Consider the following 15,717-nt stretch of genomic DNA (forward strand, 5'->3'; position numbering starts at 1 on the left):
TATAATATATCATTTTCCCAGTGGGCCTAAGAAAACTGCGTATGTTTCTGTCTTGTGGCATTTTTGGCAGTAAAATAACTCTTATCAGTACGATAGGACATCTTAAATCAGTCAGAACAAACCAGCTGGTTAATTTAGTTAGTATATTTGAATGGTCATGACATGTTCCTCTGGTGGAAGAGAATAAATTGAAGGTATCTTCCAATTTCAAAGTTTCTCTAAGGTTCATGCGACGTTAATTATGATTTCTTGAGCGGAAATAATTGTGAATATTTCTGTCTTCTGGATTGTTGCGCTGTGTAGTCTGGTAGACGTTTACCAACGTTTCAGAGGTCATACTGCCTCCATCATCAGGGCGATGAAGATTTCTGTCTTCTGGATTGTTGCGCTGTGTAGTCTGGTAGACGTTTACCAACGTTTCAGAGGTCATACTGCCTCCGTCATCAGAGTATGAAGATTTCTGTCTTCTGGTTTGTTGCGCTGTGTAGTCTGGTCGATGTTAACCAACGTTTCAGAGGTCATACTGCCTCCGTCATCAGAGTATGAAGATTTCTGTCTTCTGGTTTGTTGCGCTGTGTAGTCTGGTCGATGTTAACCAACGTTTCAGAGGTCATACTGCCTCCGTCATCAGAGTATGAAGATTTCTGTCTTCTGGGTTGTTGCGCTGTGTAGTCTGGTAGATATTAACCAACGTTTCAGAGGTCATACTGCCTCCGTCGTCAGGGCGCAACAACCCAGAAGACAGAAATCTTCATACTCATCGCCCTGATGACGGAGGCAGTATGACCTCTGAAACGTTGGTTAACATCGACCAGACTACACAGCGCAACAACCCAGAAGACAGAAATCTTCATACTCATCGCCCTGATGATGGAGGCAGTATGACCTCTGAAACGTTGGTTAACATCGACCAGACTACACAGCGCAATAACCCAGAAGACAGAACTCTTCATACTCATCGCCCTGATGATGGAGGCAGTATGACCTCTGAAACGTTGGTTGACATCGACCAGACTACACAGCGCAATAACCCAGAAGACAGAACTCTTCATACTCATCGCCCTGATGATGGAGGCAGTATGACCTCTGAAACGTTGGTTGACATCGACCAGACTACAAGGCGCAACAATCCAGAAGACAGAAATCTTCATACTCACCGCTGTGAAAACTTCAAATCTTACACGGAAATAATTGTGTTATTTTTCCTGTATAATGCGGAGAAATGTCTGTAGTGCTCACTACAAAGCTAGACTTAGTCTATAAGTATTTATAAATGCAGTAACAAGAAATAACGCTTAATATTTTTTTTAGCAGATTGGTCCAGTGGTAATTTGAAAAGTCCCTTCTCAGCACCTGATTTGTTTTCCTTCTCCTATTATATATCGATTCAACTACCATAGATAATCGACCTAACATTTTTACGTGCGGTGTATGAAATCTAAATAGTATATCAGGAAAATCTGTTTAATAAAATTCTCGTATACCGTTCAGGAAAGTATAAAAGATACAAACCACTCAATAGCTCCTTCCTTTTGCTACTAATTCATATTTACCCTCTTTGTTTATGCCTGATATTTATCATTTTTGTTTTGTTTGTCTAAGCCAGCGTATTATTTTCTCATCTCCCTCCCGATCTTTGAGACTGGTACTCGCTGCAAAATTATTATCTTTTGTAATTCAATACATAGAGGTTACTCCACTCTTTCTATCAGCGTCTGTAAATTACTTTGTGGATCTACGCACACATTTTTCTTCTTCCGAAGTGACAGCAAAAGATTTGCATCATTATTCGGTCAGTATTTTCGTATTTCATTTGCCTTCCTGCTTGTTCGACGCGATCCCTTGTCGTCATGACTACGCCAGCTGGCGGCCTGTAGCCCACAGCATCCCATGTCCAGGCCAAAGCTGGCGAGGAACGGGTCGAAACCAAAACCCCGCCCATCTCAACCCTCCCTTACCCTACCACGTGATCTGATCTTTGACTGTGGCTAGCCAATAGAAAACCTTGCTAGACAGACACGCATTAACAACCCCTATATCCCCTCTGCCATCACACCCCCTACAGTTTTCATGTTCTGGTTTGTGATGCTTTGCTTTGGCAGAGTCTGCGTAGTCCGCGTTGGTACCTCAACCCCCTCCCCCCCCTACGCCTCCTCGGTGCCATTGAAGTAAAGTAGGAAATGAGAGACCACGAGAGGAATGTGAGAGCGACGGAGACAGATGGGGTCTGTCTCCGTCGCTCCTGACACAGCCGTCGAGAAGACAATATCATAGTTGGGGTTTGTGCCAGTAACATGTGTGTAAATTCTGAAAGCATGGCGGGCTGGTAGTGGAGGGATTTGTGTGGATCGACACGAGGAGAGCGGAGAGAGACAGAGCTCTTGATGTTTTGGTCGCTGACGCCTGAGTGTGGGATTATACGACGTACGGGAAGGGCCGCGATAAGCCCGTGTGTCAACCGGAGTCCTCAGCAAGCCCACATGACGTGGGGTTGGAGTAGAAAGCCAGAAGGGTGGTAGCGGAGGAGGGTTTTTGTTATTATCTGGTTGCCTAGGTTCCCCCATCCCATTTCTTCGTTGTAACCACCACCACCTCCTCCCTCCCTGCTGTACATACCACTCCTTCGTAAAATACCCCATACCCTGACTGTCACCCACTTCACACCACTAACCCTTGGCAACAAAGTGCCGTACCAGAATGTCACCAACCGCGAAGTAGTCGTGAGCCCCTACAACGATGATTATCGTCTGGCGAATTGTTTGTTTTGAGGTAGAACAAGAGGTTCATTGCAGTTGAATGCCGACAGATCAGCTGACAGTCAATTAACACTCGTTTCGACATCTACTTTCGATTATTCCAGTGTGTACGCATTGCCAGAAAGTAAATTTCCAAAATTCGTGCCCATGGTCGTCCAGATTTGCCATCGCGTCATTCTGGTTTCCAGAATTTTCTAATCGAAATATTCTGTTGTTATCAGATAATCAGAACGGATTTCTAATCACGATATTTTGCATCAAACGAGACTCCGAAGTGAGGAAGTGCCCTGGAAGTGCCTCGGAACCAGAAGAGTGCAGACTGTTGGAGAGTGTCCTCAAGTGTGGTGATAGAACTTTGAGAAGGACCTCAGAATGTCGGACAGAGTTTGTGCTTTATTTGTGTGAAACACCAAGGACAAAGTTGAGTCCTATAGTTCTGCTGTGTTTCGTTTACCTTGTGACTTGTCCAAAAGTATCTTCGAAACTGAAATGCAGAACCTTCAGTGACGTTGAGGCTTCGTGGTGCAGCAGCGAGCATGCTGTTGCATTGTTGGATAGCAACAATGCAGCTGTGTTTGTAGGCCTTGAAGGATTTTTGTTGGTGGTACAGTTTGAAGCCGCCATCCTGGATCCATCAAATTTCAGTCTCTTCTCATTCCGGCCTCCCGCCATGGACCTCACCACCGCTTACCGCTACAACCAGAACATGATGGAATATTATACGTGTAAGAGTAAGTCTTTATCATAGAGAGAGGTTGGGTGCTTCGAGTTATCCCAAACGCAAGTCACGTCAGATGTGAATTTTACGTTCCTAGATCGTGCTCAGGTAAGACTGACAAAATCTTCATCTTGAGAATCTACATGATGCACACCTTTCAGCAGATATTATTATGTTGATTAATCGGGGCTAAGGAAATTTTCGGCGCATAAACAATGTATAAGAAACAGTGACATTTATTCAAATATTTTGTTCAGAAAACCTCAAAGGAAATCAAAATTTATGATTCGTATTTGAGACGTTAAAATTAAAATAAATTTAACTATATATATTCAAGTAACTTAAGGTAGGGTCTAATGGTGAGATTTTATGATTACGGTGATGACTTTTTTTGTTTTAACTGAGAAATAAAGTTTTTTTCCCAAAAATGCAGGGATTTCTTAATCAGATGGCTACGAAGATTTTTAAGGAAGCCCATTCTCCGTGTAGACTGTCGGTTAATTACTCCGTCTGTTAGTTTGTCAGTAAGTTTGGTGATAATATTGTGACGGTATTTGGGGACCGCGCATGTACTTAGACCCCTCCGTTTGCTTAGTGTTGCCGTGTGAAGTAGGCTATAAGTCTTCCGGTGGTCTCGTCTCCTGTCGGAAGAGTCTTTTGGAATTCCTACGGCAGAGAGAGAGCCAAGGTCAGGTTTAACAAAAGCGAAACGAATAGGAAAGTGTCAGAGGTTTTGCTGTCAACTTTTAAAGTCATAAGTAACAGCGTTTTAAACTTTGATGCCTGAGCCTATAGAATTTTCACAGTGCCTGTATGAATTATGAAGTAAATTACAGATATTTAACCTATCGCGTGATAAGTTAGGCCTAAAAATTTTTAGTTTAATTTGAGATATTTATTTAGTTTATCGTTCTGTTTCTGTAAGTAAATTACCAGATGTTTGAGATATAATGGATGCCATGTTTTAATTCCACACGAAGCAAGAAATATTAACTTAGAGACATATTTATAATAACGACATAAAACTTCCCTGTATTAATTGTGTTTCGATATTAATTGGTAATCTTACGTCGACAACATTATCTTATATTGGTAGGCCTAAATGAAATCTGAATAAATTATCTCCATAAAATGTGAGTAATAAGATTTATATAACCTGTTTACCATTACACAAGATTACGAAAAATTCTGGATTCCATGAAATGCCGAGAAATAGTTAACTAGCTAAACGACTATCAGCTTCATAATAAATTATTTTGTGAAGCATTTCATCATAAAACTCCCATAAACGCTAATTCATCTTTTGTTTTCTTATCAAAATAATAAATTAATAAGAAGACCATGTTTAGGGATATAAGCGGGTTTATGGTTTGGCCCCCTTCTCCTTATAGGTGTGTTAAATAGCATGAAATGCTTTCCTAATTTGGTTTAAAAGAAACATTTTATGACGATGTCGCAAAGGTTCGTGTTATACACATAATAAACTTTTAATAATATATCTGAATGTAATTTTCATTAATGAACTTCCCAGTTACCAACGAATGCAGGATAAAATTTTCCAGCGGACTAGAAATCTGAGTATTCTGCATTCCAGTTTTGTTAAAATTTGTCTATTTTGAGTGCCGTATAACTCACAAGCGATAATAGCCTATCGCGTTTCAAAATAAAAAATCCATGCGGTTAATACGTACTAATAAACAATTATTACATACAAATTTCCTGTTTCAAGTAATCCACGTGTTGCCGACTGAAAGGTATTACTTTAAAGTTACTTGCATTGTTTTCGGTATTATCTTAAATATAGAAACTGAGAATTAAAATATATAGTAAAATTCAGGTCAATACACAAACTTTATTTACAGATGTTTTAACATCTGTAAATAAAGTTTGTGTATTGACCTGAATTTTACTATATATTTTAATTATAAAACACAAACATGACGCATTTAAACCAGAAACTGAGAAGGACATCGAATTAAGTGACCCCGATATGCTGCTAATGCAGAACTTGCGTGAGAAATCATAAAACCACAATTTTCCATTCTCCGGTCTGACATTTCAAAACTTGTCCTCTGGAATTCCAATTACGACGTTCAGTTTAGGAGTCCATAGGTCTAGGCAACGCTCTCTCGCTTTAAGGTTATTGCATGAAGACGCCTACCTTAATATACAACACTGTCAAATGTTTTAGTATTGTTTAAAATGTAAACTGTTACACTTTAAAATATGTCTGATGCAGTCTGCGCCGTAACTATGGAAATTATGAAGACAGTGTCCAGTGGCTAGTGAGTCAAATTATCGTGTTCCAGATTCACTGCACCAATTAAAACATTAGTCGTTTAATAACAATATATTGAGTTGTATGCCGGTATAAATAATTATGCCTTTAAAAAGAAAGAGTACATTGACTGGTTACTTATTTCTGGATAGATGTTTTAAAAAGTAAAACTTAATATTTGTTTAATATTGGCAATAAATAAAGTTTTTAAGGATTCATTGCAGGCTTGGGTTTAAATGTTTATAATTTAATTAATATCTTTCTTTTAAACTAAAGATGTTGGGACAGCACACCTGCGTTAAAATTATAAAAGGTTTCTTTTATTGAAATTTGAAATGATAAACTTAATTCTCCACTCCCTTCCACACACAGACTTGTCATTTTTAAAATAAAAATAAAATTAACTTATTGGAATAGATCAATAGTTTCTTGCTGTATGCCTGTCTGCTTGTTAATAAATGCCCTTTGTATTATTCCGCTACGTTGTTATAGATACGTAGACCACTTTAAACCCATATTTTGGCTTAATTAAGCTGTTTTCGTACAGTTCAATTTGTGACGAAATAATTTGATTATATCGACCTGACGAAGAACCATTACAATCGACATGTAATATTATATTGCAGGCATTTCAGCCTGAACGAAGAAGTTATACCCGTTCTTAGCCCATGTCATAACAGTATCAACAAAATTACAATTTTTTAGTGTTTTCTGTATGGTAAAGTCAGAATCACGTGATCCCATCAAATTTAGTACGGAGATGGGGCGGAATATATAATGTATTAAACGAGGTTTTGTAAACCCACACGTTTCTCTCAAGTTTCGAATTTTTTTAAAATTCTAAATACATTAGGATACTTGGCTTCTAGAACCATGGTAACCACTAAACCACTCTAGTGTTCTTGTGGTTTGCATGCTAGCTTCTAATTTCGAAGACCTCGTGTTCGATCGGAACCATAATTACTAACAAACCAAAAGACATAAATAAATAAAAAATCTTTCAATATAGCGATACTCAGTCACGTCTGGTAAGGAGTGAACTCATTGACTGAAGCATGTCATCTGCATAAATTATCAACTAAATTATACCACAAGGGGCATGTCTAGCATAATGTTAGCATAATGAAGCAACCTCTATAACAAGCCTCTAGAGAATCATATTTTGAGCATAGCCTTGTTTATGGTCCCAGGTTGTGAGCCTTATTACAGGCTATTTAAGATTATTTTAAAACTTTTCCCAACTTAAATTACGTCATATCCAACATACTCGGCCATGTTGTCTCCTGTTTCATGCAGTTGTGAACTTTGGTCTAATACTCTGTGAGACGATCGCGTAAAGAAAATAAAATGGCTGTCTTGTGGGTTGTTGAGCCGTGTAGTCTGGTAGGGATCCAAATGAGATGCTTTCTTCTTTGTAACTGTACTTGTGGGCAGTATGTTTCAGCCAGACTTTTTATTCATCAACAAACTTTAGTTTTTATAGATAAGAGTTTATTCCACATATCTGTGGCAATGCATAATATGATACCTGTAGTCTTATTAGATATTAAATAATTGTTTAAATAATATATATCAAATTTATTTAAAATAATTTATACAAGATTTTGTAGAGGGCGTGAAAACTATTTCAACTCTACACTGGAGAATACATTTCCTTTATTTTTTGTTATCTTCAGCGCGTGTTGAATAGATTTCCATTAAATTCGATGACACTTTTCTTTTATTTACATGTGTATCCACTTTTCTGTCCTATTCCGTCGCAGATTTTACGCTCGGGGTTTATTTGTATTGGAATGTACGCCCTCGTCTTCTCGAGTGCGTTCCTATATTCAAACACAGCATGAAAACGTTCTCCCTCCCTTGTTCGGGAGATCTCCGCTTGGTAACTCCGAGATAGCGACTTAAAGGGATGGGACTGAAAAAGCGAATCTTTTCATCCGACCAAACTGTGTTATGCCCGGTTTGCTAGCTTTCTTCTCGCAGCGAGAGGAGAGAGGCTCTCGCGCCTTGCTGTAGATTCTTTAACACAATTACCGACAGTAGACTACCCTGACTGGGTGGGCCTCGGCTGAACGCTGAGAGCAGGCAGGTTGCACACAAGAAGTTTGAGATAGGCGTTTTTGCAGAGTGATGGGAAGGTTGAGGATTTGCTCCTGCTTCTCGATCCTCTGCAGTTCATCCCACAGTTTTCCAAAATATCCGTCCAAGTTTTGGAAACACGTCACTAACTGCCGCGGTTCGTCACCTGCGCGTCTGACCATTGCTGTTGGTAACATCAGCTCCGCCATCTTGTGATTCCACACTGATAGTGCTTGTCGGATAGATTATCTCAATTGAGTGAATTTTACACATTAATTTATTTTCATTTCGTTAATTTTCATGTTTAATTATTGTTTAATTAAATTAGTATAGGGAACTAAGATATGACAGGGGCATTAATGGTTTTCTCAACTTGCAATAATATTACTAGGACGCGTGTATCTTATTGGAAGTGAGCAAACGTGATTATTTTCTGAAACTCACAAACATCGAGGGATGAAATATATCTTGAAGTATTTGTCTTTCCTTTGGCTGCCCAAAATATCTTTGTCCCAATTCACGTTTTTGTTACTCTATATGGTAATTTTGCAGCCAAAGCTTTTAACCTTTTGAAGCAAGGATTTCTGTAAGGAGAAACAACATCGTTTTGTTGAAACATTCCCAGGCAATGACAGCTCGTTGTAATAAGGATAGAATCAGAGTGAAGAATTATGGTGGTAAACAGTAAAATTTACATTTTCTGATAAATGCATATTGAGAAGGTGCTTTCTTAATTTACGTAATTTGGTGACCTCCACAGGAAATGGGTAATTTTGACTTATTTAGACCCAAAGGGCTCCATGAGAAGCATGCAATAGCAACTTGGAAATTTGAGACCGCCAGAATTTTCTTGAAGACAAATGAAAACCAAGAAATCCTGTGCCAAGATGGACGAACGAAGGACCTTCCGATGCACACTGACCACTAGCGAGCAGTCAGGCAATTAAAATAATGCAGTGGCCAACTGAGTTTCATCTAACGTGTGTGTGCCGTAGGCTTTATTATTAATTTCAATAAAAAAAATTTTTAGACATACAATAATTTCTATTGCTCACTGGAACGTATAGGTTTAAGTACTTTTGAAACATTAAATTTACCAAAATAATATCTAAAAATTCAGTTTTTACCAAACGATATCGATTGCAAAACCATGAAAACCTAGTTCAGAATGAGCTACAGTTTTATCGAAGGACTTCGGACAACCCGAACGTCGTTTGTCACAGCCGACGAGCATCCACTGTCACGACGGTCCTTAAACCCTCAAATTATGTCAGCGAAAGCTATATTTGAGTTGGGCATGTAGCACGAATAGAAACATATCCAGGATTGTGTTTGTGATACTGGAAATCCATCATTGCAATAACTGTGACATATAATAGAATTTTTATTTGTAGTGGGCTTTACTTTTAAAGGTTTTCTAATTGTGGGTTGTATTACAGTTTCATAATTATCCTCTCATTTCTTTGGTTCGAAACAAAGTTTTTCCAGCCCCCACAAAGTGTGCGGTGGGTCACCATAGTGACAGAGCCGCTGCAGCTAAGGGTAGATCTAACCCTGATGCTGCAAACAGTTGTGGGGGGGGGGGGATCTTTTTTTCCGAAAAGAAAACCAGACAAGGCAGATCTAATTTAGTGGAACAGAAATGGACGCATCAGCTAGGAGAGAGGAAGTTCTGATCGCAAAGACGAATAAGAACTGCTATTTCGTGCAACAGTGACATTAAAGTTCAGTTTTCGAGACCGTCACAAAAATAATTTTTGTTAAAATGTACATATCAGTTCACATTACAGAAGTATCAGCAAACAAGTTATGCACAAGATTAAATATATATTATAATTATTTATAAATTTGAAGATATCCGTCTTCTGGGTTGTTGCGCTGTGTAGTCTGGTCGATGTTTACCAAAGTTTCAGAGGTCATACTGCCTCCGTCATCAGAGTATGAAGATTTCTGTCTTCTGGGTTGTTGCGCTGTGTAGTCTGGTCGATGTTTACCAACGTTTCAGAGGTCATACTGCCTCCGTCATCAGGGTGATGAGTATGAAGATTTCTGTCTTCTGGGTTGTGGCGCTGTGTAGTATGGTCGATGTTAACCAACGTTTCAGAGGTCATACTGCCTCCGTCATCAGGGCGCAACAACCCAGAAGACAGAAATCTTCATACTCATCGCCCTGATGACGGAGGCAGTATGACCTCTGAAACGTTGGTAAACATCGACCAGACTACACAGCGCAACAACCCAGAAGACAGAAATCTTCATACTCACCGCTGTGAGAACCTCAAGGCTTACATTTATAAATTTATTGAGTTGAATTTTTTATATAGAGGACAATGTCCGTCTAACACAGTTATCCGCAACCTCTTTACACCGACCACCCTGATCTGTCAAAGGCACGTGACAGCACAATATATTTCGCCTCAGAAAAAAGAGTTCAAAGCTATAAATGGCCATAAATATGTATCAGCAACTATAAGAATGCAGACATTTGAGAACAAAACGTAACACATATTGGATAAAACTATCTATGATGAATGATAAGAATGGTCATTTTCTATCTGTAACGTGTGATCATGTAATTTCTTATAAAAAAACACATCTGACACGCATCAGAAAACCTTTGATGGCACATCGTGTCTAACACCCCGTTTTTTCAGTCTACAACCTAATATAACTATTTCTAATGGAACTATTCCCTTACTTGTGACCAGAAACCTACCCTCCACCCACCCCTTTCCTTCCAGATTCTGCCTTATAACGTATTAATTTATATAAATATTAATTAATCAGGTTTACGTGCCTCACGTTTTTTAGATCAGTTAATTTCTTCAATGACCTGAGTCTCGTACCGAGTCAGAGGTGAAGCCCCCAACTAAGGACAGATGTTTTTCGTGCTGACTGATCGGGTCTCCTCGTCGGTGGCGAGAATTTTGGGGTCTGGGGAAAATCACTCTCAGAGTCAAACCTAAATGATCACAGGGAATCTTAACATCTAACCACCAAAATTGTAATACTATTTTATTTCCCGAATAAGAAAGATAAATAATTGTCGACTGTGGTCTCCTTTGGCCCCGTCGAGCATTCCTGTAGGTGGTTACCAAAATTTCGAAGAACGTAACGCCTCAATCATCAGTGTTTAAACCTTAGTCTATCTCAAAAGTGGATGCGATATATTCAATTCATGGCTCCCTTGGAACCTTCAACCTTGAAGACGAACGGGGTATGTTCCTCCGAAACCGCCTATAAGAATATGTTAGAATCGCAGTCTCAGAGATAATAATTGTTTTAGTACGTAATAGAGTAATGAATTTTGTTGTTTGCCGTACGATAAGCCACTGTTGCACTGAGGGAGCGGAGCTGTGATGTCTCTACAAGACGAGGTACACCGTCACTGGATGCTTGCTTATTGGTATTCTGAGGATTCGCTCATGGAGACGAGCTAGAATAATCTGCAGAACAGTGAGTAGAGACTTTCTAAAGCGACAGAGAAGGAAGTTATTGGCAAAATGAGCAGAAGACGTGGACTCCATGGTTTATAACCAGAATTTCTCAGAATATCAAGTCGACAGTAGTTTCTTTTATCTCTGTCCTGTTTCGATGTTACACTACTTTAAATACGTAATTGACAGATATTTTTCGATATGTCTATGGAGGTCAATCACTGTTTTCATGACGCTAAAACATGCGTTCGTACTGATTTCTTGACAGCGTATTCTGCCTAAGAAACAGGGGCATTGCGTGATGGAAACTTCTGGAAACTTCGTCGGACAGCGGCCAATAGGATACGAATATTTTCTTAATATCTGCCCGATATGTGTTCGTATTTATGCTTAAGGAAAAAGGACCTGATTGTAGCTAATTAATGTATTGAAGCTGAAACTTGTCCAAATAGCGTTTAATGATTCAGTCCGTACCGCAAAGAAAACACAGCGCTTTACCATTATAAAGATCAAATGTTTGATGCTATTTAGGGAAGTAATCTCTGTTTACACTCAGAATCGTACTGATTCTTAAAGCAGATGGAGCATAATAACTATCATTCAGCTTTAAACAAGGGAATTAGCCATAACAGCAGCTAATTTTTAAGCTGCTGTTATGAACCCCGAAATAGCATTACCATTACGACAAAATGCCACAGAGAGAGAACTGAGTGTTGCTCCCTTGGCAATCACCGTTGATAGGCTAAATGTATCGTTTTTCATATTAACTCCAGTTTTTTATATCCATAGACTATTTTCTTACAAGCCTATAAAGATTAACAAGTCTACTGTTCACATATTAACATCTTGATCTCCTAAATAATATCTTTCCATAACATTTTCGAATCGAAATGCTAAGCTAATTTATTGTTTCTCAATGCGTGATAGGTTACATACAGGTTGCCCAAAAAAGTTGTATATACACATATTCGGTGAATGAAATAAAGACATTTTAATATACTAAACTATTACATATGTAACATTGACACTTACCGAATTAGCGAGTTTAGTGTAGATGTTCGAAATGGCCACCGTTAGCTTCTCCTCATACACACAACACAGGGAGATCGACAGCAAGGTTAATATTTGGGTTGAAATGTGAATAGATATTTTTGGGACATGCTGTACATTACTCCAAAAACTCGATTCTTCATTATCTGGTAAAAATTAAAATCCATCCAAGTGATCTATTTTCATCTAGGATTTGAGGTTTTGACGGCGGTGAGTCTGAAGACACCCATTTTTTGATCTCTTTCCATAAAACTTTCCAGAATATTTTTAGCCTGCCTTGTGTTAAGTAAAGAAAGCAAGCTTTGTAAGTTCTTTTTTTTTATATTTTAATTGCGTCATGCTTGTGTTCTTCAATACAATAATTTTATTCACCGTCTTTACACAAGCTTATAGATTGTTAAAATCACATAAAATTATAACATTTCTTCAAATTTAATGGAAGAAGCCTGGAGGTTAAACAAATAAAATCAAACGGGTAGAAAAAATCAGTATACGCAGGGCAGCAAGTGCAACGAATTTTAATTTTAATTTTAATTGATAGACCTGACGATGATGGAATGAACATCGAAACATGTCGTCATTTTAAAATGTAACAATATCAAATGAAGAAATGTTATAATTTTATGTGATTTTAACAATCTATAAGCTTGTGTAAAGACGGTGAATAAAATTATTGTAAGTTCTACTAATTTCCTGTTTACCCCTTACTTGGTAAACTCCCCGCCTATAGTATAGGCCTACATTCGTAACATCAATTTTAATATTATCCTACCATTTACACATTGATCTCCAAATTTTAACCTGTTCTATGAAGGTTTGAACCTAATTTTTATGTGCGTGTTATGTTTTTAATGAAAAATACATGTAGCCCTATCTCTTATGTGATATATATTAATATCCCTATTATCCATTAATGTTATCCTGTCACTGCACAGTTTATTTCGTGTCCCACGTGGTTGTCGTCCTGAGGGGCCCGGAATTGAGAGTCTGCGTGTGTTTTCGTTCACCCAGTGCTTGAACTTCTCAGTCACTTCGTGCACTCTAAATAAGAACCTCCAAGTTTCTGGGGGCGTCTTATTGTAAGTGACAGGGTCGTGTGGTCACCAGGAAGCTGTTCTTGAGGGGGTTATAGTGTCGCGGGGGGTGGAGAGTAGGGAGGGAGGATGACGCTGCCTCCCCTACCGGGCAACAAACCCTCCCTAGCAGTCTTAACGCTTTCGGAGAAGACGGAAGAGCTATGTACCATTGTCATCCGCGTGTGATTAACACGAACACACTAAGAAGTCGCTTTCGGGCTACTGTATTCGGCGTGTACCTCGTTTCAATGTGTTCGAGTGTCTTGTTCGGTTGTTATTCAAACCAGATTGTGATAGGAGACTTTGACGTGAAAATTACACAGATTTATCAAGATTTCAAAAATTAAGTGTTGTAAAAAATGTGTAGAATTTTCTATCAGTTTAACTAATCACCGGTATTTGGATTACGCCGAAAACGATGTGTATTCAGAAACACACTGTAGTCGAGAGCAAGTTTATTAGTCGGTTTTGTTTATATTTTATCGATGACTTGCACTTTTAATCAATGGAATTAGCTTAATAATGCTATATTTAAGACTTAATTTAATACGTGTATAATATAAATGAGTCTTAACTTAAAACGTTTGAAATATAAATTATAAGAACTGATTAGTCCTATACGTTTTCTCCTAAATTAATGAAGAGTTTCAAATACCAGTGAATTTTTATTTCAACATTTAATTAAAAAAACTGATGACACGTAGGTCCATAAGAATCTGAAAATATTTATTTCAAGTCATTCGAACTTTCAAACAATGAAGAACTTAGACTTGACTCACGGACGAGTATAGACTTAATCGTGGAGTAGATAGAAGTAGTTTTATATACCGAAAATTAATAACTTGAATATCTGGTTCTAATTTAAATAGGATGCCAACATTAAAATATTTATTTCAGTCACTATGCAGGTGTTTGTTAATAAATATTATAGTAGTTTTGCCTTGAAATGAGTTGGCTAATCATTTAGAATAACATTTTGCTATCTTCCTCGTTTTTTAATATAAGCATTACAAGTGTCTGAGTTTCAGTAGCCAATATTGTAAGTGAAAGAACTTAAGAGTTGGCTGAGAACATAAAGATCTTAAATACATGGAATCAATTCAACCTCGAGATTCCTCAGTCGCCCAAGCGAGTTGTTATTTCGGTTACGTCATTGCAGTGCATCGAACTCTACTCAAATTAGGTGAATACCTGCTTAATTTAAGTGAAAATAATGTCAAATACTTGCTCAGTTTTGATTTATTCTTTTCAAATACATGTTCATGTACTTGTAAATCTTAACAAAAGCCTGCTGAAGTAAGGTGAATATCTATCATATAATTGCAAAGTTAAGTGAATGCCTCAAATATCTGCTCAAGTTGAACAAAATCCACTCTCAAGTATTTGAGAGATAGTCATCTGACTATCTCTCAAATACTTGAGCGATTTAGGTGAATATCTTACAGACACTTCCATGATTTGAGTAAGTACATTTTAAATTACGCGTTAATAAAGATGGAACTTACTTATATACTTACTTAAGTTACGTGAATGTCTCTTAAATACCAGCGGGTGATTTTAAAATATATAAAGTTTTCACTGTGCCCCAACATGCAGAAATATAGAGGTGAGTAGTTATTTCTATATATTTCGGCCGTTTTACGTCCATGGAAATGAATACATTTAATTAGAAAACACTTTAAATTAGTAAAATTTCCTCTAAAACATTAATACCTTAATAGGTCTCTTATTAATGACGTAGTATGTTTCTTACCGATTAACTGGAAAGTAAATCGAGTAGCGATAAATTGTACGATACTATGTCAAAAGATTGGAACATAAGTTTATCGACACCAGTTATTCGATTAAAAGCAAACGTCGATAGATTATCGTATGAAAATTTCTGTTGAGCTTTGGTTCCTGTATTTTAAGGAAGAGAGACGAACTATTACCTAGATCTTTGATCGATGTTACCTACGTCAATGTTAATACGTATTTCTCTATCTCTCTCTTACCCTGTTAATCATAGTTACCCGAATTTCCGTAAGCCCACCACATTTATATCTTATTTAGAAGTCAGTTATATATTAAATTAATTCGGTTTTGTCCGTCTAATCACAATTATGTTTAAGATTTACAAATAAGATAATTAAAATATAATTTTATGTTCCACATCGAATAATCGATTTACATTTGGAACATTCGATTATTCGATGTGGAACATAAAATGATATTTTAATTATCTTTTTTGTAAATTTTAAACATAATTGTGATTAGACTGACAAAACCGAATAATTAATTTAATATTTGATTCACAATATGACGCAATTATACTATCTTGTCA

General features: G+C 37.6%; 1 protein-coding gene and 1 long non-coding RNA gene across 8 annotated transcripts in view; one reads left to right on the top strand and one right to left on the bottom strand.

The window, feature by feature from the left end:
* The window catches only part of LOC147870927 (uncharacterized), a 474,306-nt gene that overhangs the window by 69,168 nt on the left and 389,421 nt on the right, over positions 1-15,717 (bottom strand). The gene's annotated exons all lie outside the window — the stretch shown is intronic.
* The window catches only part of LOC147870929 (paired box protein Pax-2-like), a 318,072-nt gene that overhangs the window by 39,784 nt on the left and 262,571 nt on the right, over positions 1-15,717 (top strand). Inside the window, exon 1 of one of the 7 annotated variants that reach the window (XM_087341654.1) lies at positions 2,224-3,481. The exons of the other annotated variants lie outside the window; for them this stretch is intronic. Coding sequence (XP_087197780.1) covers positions 3,427-3,481 — 55 coding nt within the window. The 5' untranslated portion in view covers positions 2,224-3,426. Of the gene's footprint in view, positions 1-2,223; positions 3,482-15,717 lie in introns of those variants that run through there. 7 annotated transcript variants of the gene reach the window in all.

The sequence above is a fragment of the Zootermopsis nevadensis genome, unplaced genomic scaffold (assembly GCF_977971745.1).
Source record: "Zootermopsis nevadensis isolate Lab colony 2312 unplaced genomic scaffold, Znev_1.0 Znev_ptg000083l, whole genome shotgun sequence".
Lineage (NCBI taxonomy): Eukaryota > Metazoa > Arthropoda > Insecta > Blattodea > Termopsidae > Zootermopsis > Zootermopsis nevadensis.